The sequence below is a fragment of the Brachyhypopomus gauderio genome, chromosome 18, assembly GCF_052324685.1.
Source record: "Brachyhypopomus gauderio isolate BG-103 chromosome 18, BGAUD_0.2, whole genome shotgun sequence".
NCBI lineage: Eukaryota > Metazoa > Chordata > Actinopteri > Gymnotiformes > Hypopomidae > Brachyhypopomus > Brachyhypopomus gauderio.
In genome coordinates this window covers 5,386,905-5,403,612 of record NC_135228.1, presented here as the reverse complement: position 1 = coordinate 5,403,612, position 16,708 = coordinate 5,386,905, and the positions used below count along the sequence as shown (strand labels likewise).

Genomic DNA, 16,708 nt, shown 5'->3' with positions numbered 1-16,708 from the left:
CAATTTTGTCTCTGGTGTCTTTGGACAGCTCTTTGGTCTTAGCCATGTTAGTAGATGGACTCTTACTAATTTTGTGGGGTGGACAGGTGTCTTTATGCAGCTAACGACCTCAAACAGGTGCTTCTGATTTAGAATAATAAGTGGAGTGGAGTTGGACTTTTTAGAGGTGGACTAACAGGTCTTTGAGGGCCAGAATTTTTGCTGATTGGCAGGTGTTCAAATACTTATTTGCAGCAGTAACACACAAAGAAATTATTTTTAAATCATACATTGTGATTTCTGTATTTTTTTAGATTATGTCTCTCACAGTGGACAGGAACCCAAGATGAACATCTCAGACTCCTCCATGATTTATAAGTGGGAGAACTTGCAAAGTCGCAGGATGTTCAAATACTGATTTTCCTCACTGCACAGTGAGCGTTGATCCAAGGTGCTTAAAACACTCACCAACTCGTACAAAGTCTGTGGAGAGCGTCTGCATTATTTAAATGAGTTCTTTGTTTTCTCAACGTTAATCACCACACTGCTGAGTTTACGTTGGCGTTCTGATTTTGAAATCTGATCAAAGTAATCAGAGGCGTTATGTTGCAAAACAGGCCAACCAAGGTCATGTTGTTGCCATAACTGTGAATCAGAACCAGTGTAAACTCAGGGCCTTGTGTTCTGGCCTTTTGGCTACTGGTTGTATCATCTCCACGAATTAGCAACAGTCGCAGATGTACGAACTGAACTAACGAATAAACACCACCCATAGCTGGGTGGAGCATGTGATAAGGCCACGCCCCCGTGGACCACCCTGTCATGAAGCCCCTATGATGGGCATTTTCCAGTGTCCTCCGCTGACTTCAGAACTGTGGCGCTCCTGGTACCTTGGCACTGGGGCCATTATTCTGGTCTATAAAATGTGGTCTTTTGAGGAGCTGTCAGTCATATTAAGCCCCTACCATGTTTGCCAGTTTTTGATTATTTTGATGTTCACTGCATGTGGACGGGGCCTGTGACAGGGTCGAGACTCTGTTCACCTCTCCCACAGGACATGACCTCAGCAGAGCTGTTTCATGAAGGACCTGCCATGAACAGAGAACCTGCTGACCCTCTGGTGGTAGGTCGATAATGGAGAGTGAATAACTGTGGTATTGTGAATTGTGGACAGGCCTGTGACCCCTGGCTATTTCCATCCTGATTAGGGGTGTGTGAGTGATTGTGTGGTAGAGAGAACACTGTGTTTCTATGTATGAATGTAGTGTCATCATACCTTGTTTTTAAATCCTGTGTGTGTGAACATAGGCTGTGTGTCTAAGTGTGTGTGTGTGTGTGTGTGTGTGTGTGTGTGTGTGTGTGTGTGTGTGTGTGTGTGTTGTATGTGTAAAGTTTAACTTTCTGAAAGTTCTGTGTGTTAATGAATGGATTTTAACTAGAAACAAAACTTAATAAATAGAGCTGCAGAATATAGCTACACACACACTCAACGCCTCCTGACAGCACAGTTTTGCGATCATTTATGAAGCATGTTCAGGGTTTTTCTATACCTTGCACAGGTCATGTTTTAGTAGATGATTTACAGCCGAACTGTGGTGACATTGGTAACTTAATTTAGTTTTTTCACCCCCAAGTCATTATTCAGAACAACGTGCATATATAACAGTGTGACACAGACCCATCTCTGTGTAGGAATCTAGCAACTGAACTTGACATTGGGAATCGTCCAACAAAACATTACGGCCTCGAGGTTTAGGCACTCCTAGCATCAAGACCCTGTGTGCTGGTTACTGTCCAGGAACAAGACCCTGTGTGCTGGTTGTGTTTGGCCTTTTTAATTTGTTTCCTTATCTGATTCGATTGCTGGCGGGTCCGTCCCATTGGTCAGAGCATAGAACTGCTGCCATGGAGACAAATGCTAATCTCAGACTCTGATTACATCGTGGTGGTCTAGGATCAGGGCTGTACGTGCGTCTTTATCTCTGTGTGAAAAGAAAGTAAAAGGCCAAAACTGTTCCTAGATCAGACATCTTTAAGCCGGCATGCTTCAGTAATGCAGGCCGTGACTAGGGTTGCAACGGTATGAGATTTTCACGGTATGATAACCGTCTCAGAAAATACCGCGGTATCACGGTTATCACGGTATCACAGTTAGTTTGTATATTATTAAAAGATACACTGACCCTTAAAGAAATTACAAGTTTTTTTTTGTTCAATTAACTATTTATTGTAGAAACCTGCAACTATTGTATACAAAATGTCTCATTTAAAAAAAAAAAAAGCTGTAAACTTGTTTATATAAATACTGCAAAATTAGAGAAACCTAAATCATGGATTTCAGTACAATTATTTAAGTTTAAATTATTTAATATCTGATAAACTCAGCCTGGGTCAGTGTCTGATCAACAACTGTTGTAAACGTCCGTTGTACTGCCACCAGATACTGCAGAAAGAGAGGATTTATTTCTGACATCATCACAATAGAGATTTCTATTTTAAGGCTTTCACACCGAGTCTGGTTTTAACATGTGAAAAACAGGCACGTTAGAATTTGAAAATGAACGCATGTAAATTAATGGCGTCTTTCACATCCAGTGAAAGCAAGGACCATAAAAAGCTAGGTTTATTCTTTTCACTAGTGACCGTAGCGCGCGACTCCGCACAGTTCTCTCGTATCACGTTAACAAATACGAGCCTCTTGTAATTCCAGGACGAAACATGAGAGAATGTGAAGACGTTAAGATTGGGCGTTTTGAAAATAAACAACCATTAAATAATGTGATAAAAAGCGAATTATTTCGAGTATATGTATAAATATTTAACTTTATTAAGTTTAACGTGCTGGGAAATATTGAAATGGACCTTTAAAGTGACGTACAAGTGATTTAATTCCACCTTGTAAAGGTGTATGAACCCTGCAAACATGACTTTGTTCATTGCGCTGAGGCGCGGCGCGCGCAGTTACAAAATTCGAGAGGTGCACGACCTCGCTAATCGACAGCGCGTGAGACCCTCGCGCACGGGCGGAGCCACCGCGATTACGTCATTTTCGCCGCTGACATTAGTTTAGCTTTTTTGTTTTTGTTAAAAAATTTGTTAAGTCTGATACACTTTCTGCCATTCTCACCGCTGTGTGCTGAGTAGCTGAACCGGAGCGGAGTTGCGCATGCACGGGTCAGTTTCTCCGCTGGCTTGCTTTTTACCGGTAATAAGCAAATGCACACGGTATGATAACCGTGCATTTTAATACCGTGGTATACCGTGAAACCGGTTACCGCTGCAACCCTAGCCGTGACTCTAGGCTCTCTCATGGGACCCTGCTAACTTTAGAATCCTAATGTCCTTTCCCAATCTTTGGACTTATATTAGAGCTTTATTAAGGCCACCTCGCTTGTGGGAGTGGTTATGTTTGAACGCTCTGACAAAGAAATCTCCAGATGACACTCCCACTCCAATGACGGACTGACAGGCCTGTGGGGTGAGTCTACCTCACATGTCCTATAATGACTGCTTAGCCATCCATCCATTAACATCCGCTTATCCGTGTCTAGGTCGTGGGGGCAGTGGGCTAAGTAAAGAGGCTGGGGTTTTCTCTCCCCAGCCACCTATTCTAGCGCTTCTGGTAGGATACCGAGGTGTTCCAAGGACAACCGAGAGATATAATCTCTCCAGCGTGTCCTGGGTCTTTCCTGAGGTCTCCTCCCAGTTGGACATGCCTGGAGCACCTCACCAGGGAGACACAGAGAGGACATCCGGACAAGATGCCCAAACCACCTCAACCAGCTCCACCACATGGAGGAGCAGTGGCCCTATCTCCTAGAAGACCGTTTAACCAGGGCCTTGTATGCCAGCTCCCCAGAGCGATCCGCATGTTGGGAACTCGCTGGGGGGTGTAGCTTGTGTCCCGCTTTTCTGAAATGGGCCAGGTTTCCCCTGAAGATCCAGAACGTGGCGATACCCTCAACAATGTCTCTCTCTCTAACACTGCGATGCTTTTTGGAATCGGGGCCTGTGTGCGCATGTCTGTAACCTGTTGTCCTTAGTATGTCCACTAGTACACACTCTGTTAGGTCCACTAGTCCCATCACTATTAGTCTATGAATCCCTGTAATGTGTAGTGGGTGTTGTGTATCAGACACTGGTGTAGTAGTGTGTATGGACTACGGTAGCTGACTTCACATGTATGAGATGACAATCTAAATACCTGTTTGGGATGCTGTGTGTGTGTGTGTGTGTGTGTGTGTGTGTGTGTGTGTGTGTGTGTGTGTGTGTGTGTGTGTAGGGGAAGGGAAGGATGCTGGTGTGAGAGAGAATGCTATAAAAGCCTAGTTATTGTGTGTGCATGTGTGTTTTTGAAGGTGACATTGTTAGCTCTGCCAGTGCAAGATATTTCTCTCCTTTCTATTCATTCATCCATCTTGTAATCCCCCCTCTCTGTAACCGTCTCCTTCGCTCCGTAAAAGCACTGAGAGTGACACGAGTGAATCCGTGTATTTAAGAAAAAGGTATGAACTGTTATAAATGTGACAATGATTTGCACAGCGTGGGTGGGAGAGGGTCAGTGTCTCGGACCCTCTTTGTCTCATCCATGTCTCGAAACAGGAGTGTCTCATAACAGGAACTGTTTGAGCAACACAGGAACGCTTGTGTGTCTGCAGGAGTTGCACCGTCATGTTAAAGATGAGCTCCGGTGACCTGCTGAATCGCCCCCTAGTGGCACCTATGTTTAATGTGCTCTCTGCCTGTCCACCCCAATGATTCGCAATGTTGGAGGTTTGTCAGTGGCCACCAGATGTGCCACATTGTACTCTTACCCTACACCAGGGGTCACCAACGTGGTGCCCGCGGGTTGGTGACCCCTGCCCTACACCCACCACCACTGACCCAGCACACTGAACACCTGCTACAAGTGGACCGGGAGTTATTACGAACCCTAAACACCTGCTACAGGTGTGCTGCGAACTGCACCTGAGCAAAACGGTGTCCTGTCTGGCGGGTCTTAGCTGCGTTTGAGAAACACTGGTGTAACGTCCATGTTAACAGTGGAATGAATAGCTGTAAAAGAGCTATTGATGTGGTTCATAGAACATGGGACCGTTTGTGTTTGAGAACTCACCGCATCATCTCGTTTCTCAAAACAAATGATAGTCACAAAGGCCCCCCTGTTGTGGTCTTGTCACGTGACAGTAACTCGCTTGTGCAAGTAAGCCGTCCTTCCTTAATTCTGCGCTTTGGAATAAATCAGACCAGTCAAGAGTTTTCTCAGCGCTTTCCGCTTATATGGGTAACGACATTGCTGCATAACGGCCTATGATGGTTATTTTAGCCCTGGCCTTTGAGTTCCAAAGTTACACAAATTGTTTGTTTGTGCATGCGCATACGTGCATGCGTGCGTTCTGACCCCATGCTGGCCGGACTCGGACATGTCTTGTGGGTGTGTTCATAAATCACAGCATTCATGTGATCCAAACCTAAACAATTTTTGTAAAAAAAATAATAATAAAATGCAAGACGACCTCTAACCATGTGGCATCAAAGCTGCTTTCCCCCTATAATCCCTATCGCGCTCATTCATAAGTTGTGAAATAAAAAAACAACATATTTCTCCCAATATCACGGAGACCAGCCGCCGCTTCGTGCCAGTGGATAAGAAGCGGTGAACCGAACATCGCGTTCACAGCCATCCTTTCCGAGATGTGGAGTTCACGTGTGTGTGTGTGTGTGTGTGTGTGTGTGTGTGTGTGTGTGTGTGTGTGTGTGTGTGTGTGTGAATTAAAGAGTCTTTGTAAGCCCTCTCCGCTTCCTGGACATGATAAAGTCTGATAGATGAGTGTTTAAAAGGTCACTGCCACTAGAACAGATTGTGATTTCCCTCTGCCAGTAACTACAAGAAAGGAAATCGCGTTATCACGCGAGCGTGTGCCGTGGCTTAACTGTCAAACGAGGTGCGAAGACTGTGGCTACTGTGGCTAAATCAAAGCTAATGTTGAGAGGAGAGACCCATCCCGGATGTGGCACTATACGCAGGCTGTAGCTAAATAAAAACATGTATACGTTTTCTGTGAGGATGAAAGTACACAAAACTGCTGTAGATGTTCGGGAGCCTCGTTTGCGAACTAAGCAGGCGTGAACCGCGCTCGAAAAAATGTTCTTGGACAAACAAGCAAACAAAAATAATCTCATCTTCCCACAATGTATTATAAATGATTTGTGTAAACCTGACACATGAATGTGGCTACTGGTGCAACAGTTAACGGTTTAGCTGCAGAAAAGTGTTGAACACTTGATAAATGCTGCTATTCGGTCAGGACCCCCCCTCCGGAAGCCTTGTTGTGTGCTCAGCGTGTCCCTAACTACCACTGTAAAGGTGGAATGATGGTGAATGGAGTCATGTCATGCCCCACAGATTAGGACTGGGATTATCACGGCTGTGATTTCCAACAGATTAGGACTGGGATTATCATGGCTGTAATTTCCAACAGATTAGGACTGGGATTATTACGGGCGTTTGAGGGCGATTGCTGAGACAGGGACGCATGGATTACAGCTGGGGTTGATCAACAACACTCACAGACATATTCACAAGTGTATATATGTGCCCACACACTAGAGGTGTCTTCAACTAAGGATTTTCATAGTCGAATCTGATTCGTCAGATTTTCCCTTTAGTCGACTAATTGTCGAATCGGGTTTTTTTTTATCTAGAGCACCTTATCACGTACTCATACTCAATGTGCACTAGGGGTGACCTGCAATAGTCGCTGATTCGACTATAGTCGACTATACCCCCTAGTCGACTATGAACGTCATAGTCGAATGTACCATTCTAACTGCATGGGGATGCCCAAGGATGCAGCTAAGCATTAGTTGTTACATGAAATGTCTTTGTTTTCGTTATATATAGCCTTTTGTCAAATAAAATTATCCTAATTTCTGTTAATAAATATTTAAAAATGATGTTTGCGCATTAACAATAGGCATCTTTCTTACTACACATTCATAAATCACACCCTGCAGTTGCACAATCCAAACGAGCGGAGCTGAACACGCTACAGAATACGCAGCATCTGCCGAGATTATAATGGCTAATAAAAAACTTCAAAAGTATTTTGAAAAAGATAAAGATGAGTCAAACAAAGTAAAGTGCAAGTTATCAAATCAAATCAAATCAAAGTTTATTTGTATAGCGCTTTTAACAACTCAAGTTGTCGCAAAGCAGCTTTACAGGGTTTACAAGGTTAACAATACTATGGGTCCAGAACCCTAATGAGCAAGCCAAAGGCGACAGTGGCGAGGAAAAACTCCCTAAGTTATGTCATCAACGTCTTTCATTTCGCACGATAACAACTAAGATGGCATACCATTTAAAACGCGTAAGGCGAAAAAAACAGTTCAGCCGTTTGTCGTTTCGGTCATCGTCGCGTCTCGTCGCGGTTTGTCTCGAAATAAGTAAATAAAAGCTGAATAAAGCCAACCTACCGTGTTTATTCATTTATCTGAATGTTTTAGGTTTTTACTTTGAAGAGGAAAAAAGTCCTGAATGAGAACGGGATCCCGTTTAAGGTGCTCTAAATAAAAAAAATTAAAATAAACCTGATTCGACTATTAGTCGACTAAAGGGAAAAGCTGACGAATCAGATTCGACTATGAAAATCCTTCGTTGAATACACCCCTAATGTGCACACATCATTAAAAAATATTTATTAACAGAAATTAGGATGATTTTATTTGACAAAAGGCTATATATAACGAAAACAGACATTTCATGTGACAACATTTCATGTTTGTTTAGGGGTTTGTGTATATATCCATCCTGACAGTCATATGCTGAGATATCTGGGTTTTCGTTAAACTCATTAAAAACAAAACGATCTGTACAGCTTCTCTGAGGTGCAGGAAGGCGTCGGTCCTTACGTGTCTGACTGACGTTTTTACTTCACTGGGTGTTCAAACAGATTTGATTCTAATGACACCTGCACACCCATGATGTTTGTTGCCGTGGGGATGTATTTTGAAGAGGGGGTGTGTGCAGTAAGCCATGCGGTCTCCACCTTAAAACAGCTCTGAGCAGAATCGCACGGGACGTGCTCCTACACGCCACTAATGCCACAAGAGTTTGCAAATAGCAGGACCATATCCTGAGGGGAAAAGGCTGCTTAAAGGTCTGCCAAGGCAGTTTCATCGTGTTCATTCTTTCTCTTCTCTCTCTCTCTCTCTCTCTCTCTCTCTCTCTCTCTCTCTCTCTCTCTCTCTCTCTCTCTCTCTCTCTCTCTCTCTCTCTCTCTCTCTCTCTCTCTCTCTCTCTCTCTCTCTCTCTCTCAGGTGATTATTGTTCGAATGAGTGATTGATACAGAAGGCCTGTTGCCAGGTAAGAAGTCGGTCCTCTCTCGTCAGCGTACGGTCGTGTGAGGGGAGCGTCTCCCTGTCCCGATGCTAATCTGACTAATAAAGCACCCATTACAGTCAGAGGCGCATAGGACAGTTTCATAGGACTATGCAATACGATTGCATGCTAACGTGCTGGGTGTGCAGCTCTCCAGGAGTCTGAGGTCATGCAAGAGTGAGGAAACCATAAGTGTTGATAGGAGTCAGTCAGGGTTAAATGTGGCTGAACAGCAGGTTTAGCCTAAGATAGCAGTTATCGTGCAGTCTGTCTGGTTCCTGCTGTGTCTGTCCAACCAATCCACAGTCTGGCACCTTGCTTCTGTTCATCTAACCAATCAGGGCCCAAAAGTATCGTAAAACAAGCATCATCTTTAAATGACAGAGCAGGAATTACCCTGACCACTCACCAATCACAATCACAGTGCCACACTGTTGGCACCTGGTGATGCTGTACTTTTAACCAATCAGAACACCCGATGCTGTATTTCTAACCAATCAGAACACCCGATGCTGTATTTCTAACCAATCAGAACAGCCTGGCACCCTACAAAGTACAGTGAAGCCAAAGTTTAAAAATATATATACTAATAGTTCTTTCATAATGAATTATTGGTATTTTTATTAAGCTACTTCAAACTGAAAAAAAAACCATTTATAGTTAGTTGAGTCATGATGGCTATTTTGAAAAGACTGCACCAGGAATCGAGACTGTTTCAGAAAGTACAGTTTAATATCTGCTGCCAATTATAGTGTTTATTAAACTCTCTCTCCCTCTCTCTCTCTCTCTCTCTCTCTCTCTCTCTCTCTCTCTCTCTCTTTCTTTCTTTCTTTCTTCAGGGCAGTATGGGTTGGTGTGCCCTGCCTCTCTTGCTCGCTGTGGTTTTGGCTGATAATGCATCCACACTTCCCGGTAATAATGAACCTTCTTTCCTTCCCTGCACCTTTAATGTCTGTCCCGCACATGCGTCTCTGTTTAATTCAGCTCGTTGGACACTTTTGATAAGGGCTCCATGTGCTGCCATATAAACTAAACCCCTCTGTGTCCTCCTTTCAGTGTCTACGGGACCCTCTCCTACGTCACCCATCCTGATCTTCACCAACGTCTCCTCCCCCAACACAACAGCTCCACACCCTGACATCACCCCCACCACAGAAGCCGTGAGGAAAACTCCGTCCACTTCTGCCCCGCCAACTGCCCCGCCCCTCGTGCCACTTCTCCCCACACCTCCGCCTCCCCAAACAACCCCCGTCAGCAGAGGTGGGGATGAGAGGAATGTCACTGCTAGCGTCCCTCCCACAGCTCCGCCCTCCCCTCCCAGATCTCCAACTCCTGACCCCGACCCTGACCCTGACCCTGACCCCGACCCCGACCTTGACTCAACTCCCAGCTCGGAGCCTAGCTCTGAACCCCCTGAGAGCACCAGCGTGCCACAGGACATCAGCACCACAGGTATAGTGTGGGTTAGGTTGGGTCACTTGGAAAAATGCATCTAGAACATGTGGAAAATAACCTGACTTCAGTATCTAAATGACATGGAAGTAATTAATTACTGATTGTGAGTAAAAGCTGAAGCTGACCAATGAGGTGCTTTATTCCACAGATACAGGTGGAACGGGAGAAGGTAAGACTCCGCCCCTTCTGTTTCACCTGTCCCAAGCCCAGCTCTCTGTTGGCTGTGTAGGTGGATTAGCAGAGCATGTGTGTTTGGTGGGGATGAGTGTATTTAGGTCGTTTAGAAGAATGTGTGTTCGGTGGGAATGAGTACGTGTGTGTGCGCGCTAGGGCTGTGACGATACACTCAGCTCATGAGACGAGACACGATATTAGGTTCACGAGAATGAGACGAGATGAGATTTTGTCATTCACTCACACACTAAAATGACAAATTATATGACTGGACAACAGAGTTTTATTTAACTGAGTTACACATGCATTTTGAAATGTGCATTATGTAAACATGAACTTTTAATAAACTTCCTCTACAAATTGAAATAAAAAAAAAATTCATAAAAATTAAAATAAATAAAATTTTATATTTCTCCTTTTTTCAAGCGCAAACCATATTACAGTGAGTCCCCGCTTAACGACGGTGTTAGAGACTAAAAAGTCCGTCGTTTTCGTCGTTAAGCGTGACCCTAGATTTAGATACGCTTTGATCGTAAATACAGTATAGACAAAACTAACCATGTTCTCGTGCGTACAGTGTGAGAGAGCGATCACTGCCTCAGCTTATCGTACACAACACTCCACACAACACCCCACAACACCCCACAACACCCCACAACACCCCACAACACCCCACAACACCACACAACACCACACAACACCCCACTGTGCTGCCACTGCTCCTCCACACACCGCACGAAATAAAATAAAAGTCGGTCTAGTGCGCGCGTGCGTGTGTGTAGTTCTCACTCCCTGCCGTGATCCTCCCCAGACCATGGTGACACAGCGATCATCGCCGTGATGGTGGCCCTGTCTTCTCTGCTGGTGATAGTCTTCATCATCATCATCCTCTACATGCTGAGGTAAGACAAGCATACACACACACACACACACACACACACACACACACACACACACACACACACACACAGCCACTCGGAATTCTGAGTCATTGCCATGACTACTGTTGTTTAGGTGTGTGTGTGTGTGTGTGTGTGTGTGTGTGTGTGTGTGTGTGTGTGTGTGTGTGTGCGTTCATGTGTGTGTTTTGATATGGCAGGTTCAAGAAGTACAAGCAGGCAGGAAGCCATTCTAACTCCTTCAGGCTAACCAATGGCAGGACAGATGACACAGGTATGTGTGTGTGCTATACATCTCATTGTGTTGAGGTGTTGACAGGTGTGTGCACCTTACGTCCCGTTGTGTTGACGTGTGTGTGCTTCCAGCGGAAACAAAAGTTGTTTTGGTTGTTTATATAAACTGTATAAAGTCTCTCACGTTGCCTTTCTCTCTCTCTCTCTCTCTCTCTCTCTCTCTCTCTCTCTCTCTCTCTCTCTCTCTCTCTCTCTCTCTCTCTCTCTCTCTCTCTCTCTCTCTCTCTCTCTCTCTCTCTCTCTCTCTCTCTCTCTCTCTCTCTCTCTCTCTCTCTCTCTCCGTCTCTGTTGCCAACGCAGTTAACAGGAAACATCCAAGTATAAACATAACAGATAAGAAATATTATAGACAGTGTTATAGACATTTGGTTGGATTAGAGCACTAGAAATTATTTACAGAGCTATTTTTAATCAATAAAAGGAAATCTCTAAATATGTAAAATCGAATTATTAATAATCTAAAAATCTAATAATGATAATAATCTAATAATATAGCAATAATATAATAATGTAATAGTAATAAGATCAAAATATAATAGTCATCTAGTAATAATAATGATAATAAAATAGAATAGTAAATAAGAATACATAATAATAAAATTATAATTTATAAAAAATGTATATAACAATCATTTTTATATCATTTTTTTGATTGTCCCCACTGGTTGTCCCTCAGGTTGTGACAAGATTTGTACGATTTCTTATATCTTTCTCTTTCTCTCCCCATCCATCTGTCTGTCTGTCTGTCTGTCTACCCGTCTGTCTGTCTACCCGTCTGTCTGTCTGTCTCTCTGTCTACCCGTCTGTCTGTCTGTCTGTCTCCCCGTCTGTCTGTCTGTCTCTCTGTCTTCCCGTCTGTCTGTCTCCCCGTCTGTCTCTCTACCTCATTTCTTTCCTCTTTCTCCTCCTGTTCCCCCTCTGCCTTCCTGTTGCATCTCCTAACAGAACCTCAGTGTGTGCCATTATTGGCCCGTTCCCCAAGCACAAACAGGAAGTACCCGCCTCTTCCTGTTGACAAGCTGGAGGAGGAAATGAACCGTCGGATGGCAGACGACAACAAGCTCTTCCGGGAGGAATTCAATGTAGGGGCACACACACACACACACACACACATTCCTGTGAATGTATTTAGCGAGGCAGCACGTAGTGCCTTGAGGAGTGTGTGTGGAAGCGTGAGGGACACGCAGTGCTCATGTCAGATGTCCCTAACCTTAACACTCAATCCTCATGGGAATCAATCTAACCTTAACACTCAATCCTCATGGGAATCAATCTAACCTTAACACTCAATCCTCATGGGAATCAATCTAACCTTAACACTCAATCCTCATAGGAATCAACCTCACCTTAACACTCAATCCTCATAGGAATCAACCTCACCTTAACACTCAATCCTCATAGGAATCAATCTAACCTTAACACTCAATCCTCATGGGAATCAACCTAACCTTAACACTCAATCCTCATGGGAATCAACCTAACCTTAACACTCAATCCTCATAGGAATCCACCTAACCTTAACACTCAATCCTCACAGGAATCCACCTAACCTTAACACTCAATCCTCATAGGAATCAACCTAACCTTAACACTCAATCCTCATAGGAATCAATCTAACCTTAACACTCAATCCTCATAGGAATCAACCTAACCTTAACACTCAATCCTCATAGGAATCAACCTAACCTTAACACTCAATCCTCATAGGAATCAACCTAACCTTAACACTCAATCCTCACAGGAATCAACCTAACCTTAACACTCAATCCTCATAGGAATCAACCTAACCTTAACACCCAAATCCTCATAGGAAGCCATTTTTTTTGGATTTGTACGTTTTGTGACATCGTGGTGGATATGTAGGTATAGAGCTTCTCCTGAGGTAGCTTGGGTTAGGTTGGGTTAGGTTGGGGCAGTTTGGGTTAGGTTGGGGCAGGTTGGGTTAGGTTGGGGTCTTGTACGAGCAGGTCTTTGTTGTTGTGGTCTCAGTGGAACTTGTTAACCGTTATTTGTATGTCACATTGAGCTTTTTGGTTGTATGTAATTTACAACCTGCCCTTCATTACCTGGTTTTAGCATAAAAAATGAAGTGACCAATGATCCTGGTTAATGATTGGCTCTTTGTGTCTGGTGAAATTTGATTGGGGGCCTGCTGTCCCCTGGTGTTTCTGATTGGCTGTGCTGACTTCCTCCAGGCTCTGCCCGTGTGCCCCATCCAGGCCTCGTGTGACGCAGCGTCAAAAGAGGAAAACAAGGAGAAGAACCGATACGTCAACATCCTGCCCTGTGAGCACACACACACACCTTACACACCGTACACACACACACCGTACACACCGTACACACACACACCTTACACACCGTACACACACACACCTTACACACCATACACACACACACACCTTACACACCATACACACACACACACACCGTACACACCTTACACACCTTACACACCGTACACACACACACACCGTACACACCTTACACACCTTACACACCGTACACACACACACCTTACACACTGTACACACACACACCTTACACACCATACACACACACACACACCGTACACACCTTACACACCGTACACACACACACACCGTACACACCTTACACACCGTACACACACACACCGTACACACACACACCTTACACACACACACACACCTTACACACACACACACACACACACACACACACCTTACACACCGTACACACACACACCTTACACACCATACACACACACACCGTACACACCTTACACACCTTACACACCGTACACACACACACACCGTACACACCTTACACACCGTACACACCTTACACACCTTACACACCGTACACACCTTACACACCTTACACACCGTACACACACACACACCTTACACACCGTACACACCTTACACACACACACACACACACCTTACACACACACCTTACACACCGTACACATACACACCGTACACACCGTACACATACACACCGTACACACACACACACACCTTACACACCGTACACACACACACACACACACCTTACACACCGTACACACACACACCTTACACACCGTACACACACACACCTTACACACCGTACACACACACACCACACACACCGTACACACACACACCTTACACACCTTACACACCGTACACACACACACCTTACACACCGTACACACACACACACCTTACACACCGTACACACACACACACCGTACACACACACACCTTACACACCTTACACACACACACCTTACACACCTTACACACACACACCTTACACACCGTACACACACACACACCTTACACACCGTACACACACACACACCTTACACACCGTACACACACACACCTTACATACCGTACACACACACACCACACACACCTTACACACCTTACACACACACACCTTACACACCTTACACACACACACCTTACACACCGTACACACACACACCTTACACACCGTACACACACACACACCGTACACACACACACCTTACACACCTTACACACACACACCTTACACACCGTACACACACACACCTTACACACCGTACACACACACACACCGTACACACACACACACCGTACACACACACACACCTTACACACCGTACACACACACACCTTACACACCTCACACACACACACCGTACACACCTTACACACCGTACACACACACACCTTACACACCGTACACACACACACCTTACACACCGTACACACACACACCTTACACACCTTACACACCGTACACACACACACCTTACACACCTTACACACCGTACACACACACACCTTACACACCTTACACACACACACCTTACACACCGTACACACACACACCTTACACACCGTACACACACACACCTTACACACCTTACACACCGTACACACACACACCACACACACCTTACACACCGTACACACACACACCTTACACACCTTACACACACACACCTTACACACCGTACACACACACACCTTACACACCGTACACACACACACACCTTACACACACACACCTTACACACCGTACACACACACACCTTACACACCTTACACACACACACCTTACACACCGTACACACACACACCTTACACACCGTACACACACACACCGTACACACACACACCTTACACACCGTACACACACACACCTTACACACCTCACACACACACACCGTACACACCTTACACACCGTACACACACACACCTTACACACCGTACACACACACACCTTACACACCTTACACACCTTACACACCGTACACACACATACCTTACACACCGTACACACGCACACCGTACACACCGTACACACACACACCTTACACACCGTACACACACACACCTTACACACCGTACACACACACACTGTACACACACACCTTACACACTGTACACACACACACACCTTACACACTGTACACACACACACACCTTACACACTGTACACACACACACCTTACACACTGTACACACACACACCTTACACACTGTACACACACCGTACACACACACCGTACACACACACACCTTACACACCGTACACACACACACCTTACACACCGTACACACACACACCTTACACACCGTGTACACACACACACACCTTACACACCGTACACACACACACACCGTACACACACACACACCGTACACACACACACCTTACACACCGTACACACACACCTTACACACCGTACACACACACACCTTACACACGAGGAAAAGAACCGTTACGTCAGCATCCTGCCCTGTCAGCACGCGCACACACACATTACACACACACACACACACACACACACACACACACACACACACACACACACACACACACACACACCTTATACACTCAGACACACACAAGGAGAAGAACTGTTATGTCAGCGTCCTGCCCTGTGAGCACACGCGCGCGCACACACACACGCATTATACACACACACGCATTATACACACACACACATTATACACACATACACACACACACCTTACACACACGTTATACACATGCATTATACACACGCATTGTACACACACCTTACACATGCGCACACACACCTTGCACACCTACACACACACCTTACACACCATATACACATACACACACACACCTTATACACACACACCTTATATACACACACACCTTGCACACCTTACACACACACACACACCTCACACACACACACCTTATATACACACATGCACACACGCGCAAGCACACACATGCGCACACAGACAAATAAACATACAAGCACACACACAAACTCATACACTCACAAACACGCACACAATCATATAAAAATACACGCATGCACAAAAATATAAACACACATAGGTATACATGTGCGCGTGCACACACATACCAAACATACCAAATACACATATAGAAATGTGTACGCACAAACACAGGCAAGTGTACTCGTACACACGCACATACACACACACGTGTACAATCACGCACACACAGAGTTAGTATACTGGGAGAACACTGTTGACCCGTGTCCTGTG

General features: G+C 44.9%; 1 protein-coding gene across 2 annotated transcripts in view; it reads left to right on the top strand.

Moving 5' to 3' along the window:
- The window catches only part of ptpra (protein tyrosine phosphatase receptor type A), a 90,319-nt gene that overhangs the window by 6,950 nt on the left and 66,661 nt on the right, over window positions 1-16,708 (top strand). For both annotated transcript variants that reach the window (XR_013122214.1, XM_076980739.1), the window contains exons 2-9: window positions 8,302-8,348; window positions 9,203-9,275; window positions 9,420-9,815; window positions 9,967-9,987; window positions 10,804-10,894; window positions 11,092-11,165; window positions 12,131-12,267; window positions 13,381-13,471. Coding sequence is in view for 1 of the 2 variants with exons in the window: in XM_076980739.1 (XP_076836854.1) it covers window positions 9,209-9,275; window positions 9,420-9,815; window positions 9,967-9,987; window positions 10,804-10,894; window positions 11,092-11,165; window positions 12,131-12,267; window positions 13,381-13,471 (877 nt within the window). In the remaining variant the exon portion in view is untranslated. The remainder of the gene's footprint in view (window positions 1-8,301; window positions 8,349-9,202; window positions 9,276-9,419; window positions 9,816-9,966; window positions 9,988-10,803; window positions 10,895-11,091; window positions 11,166-12,130; window positions 12,268-13,380; window positions 13,472-16,708) is intronic.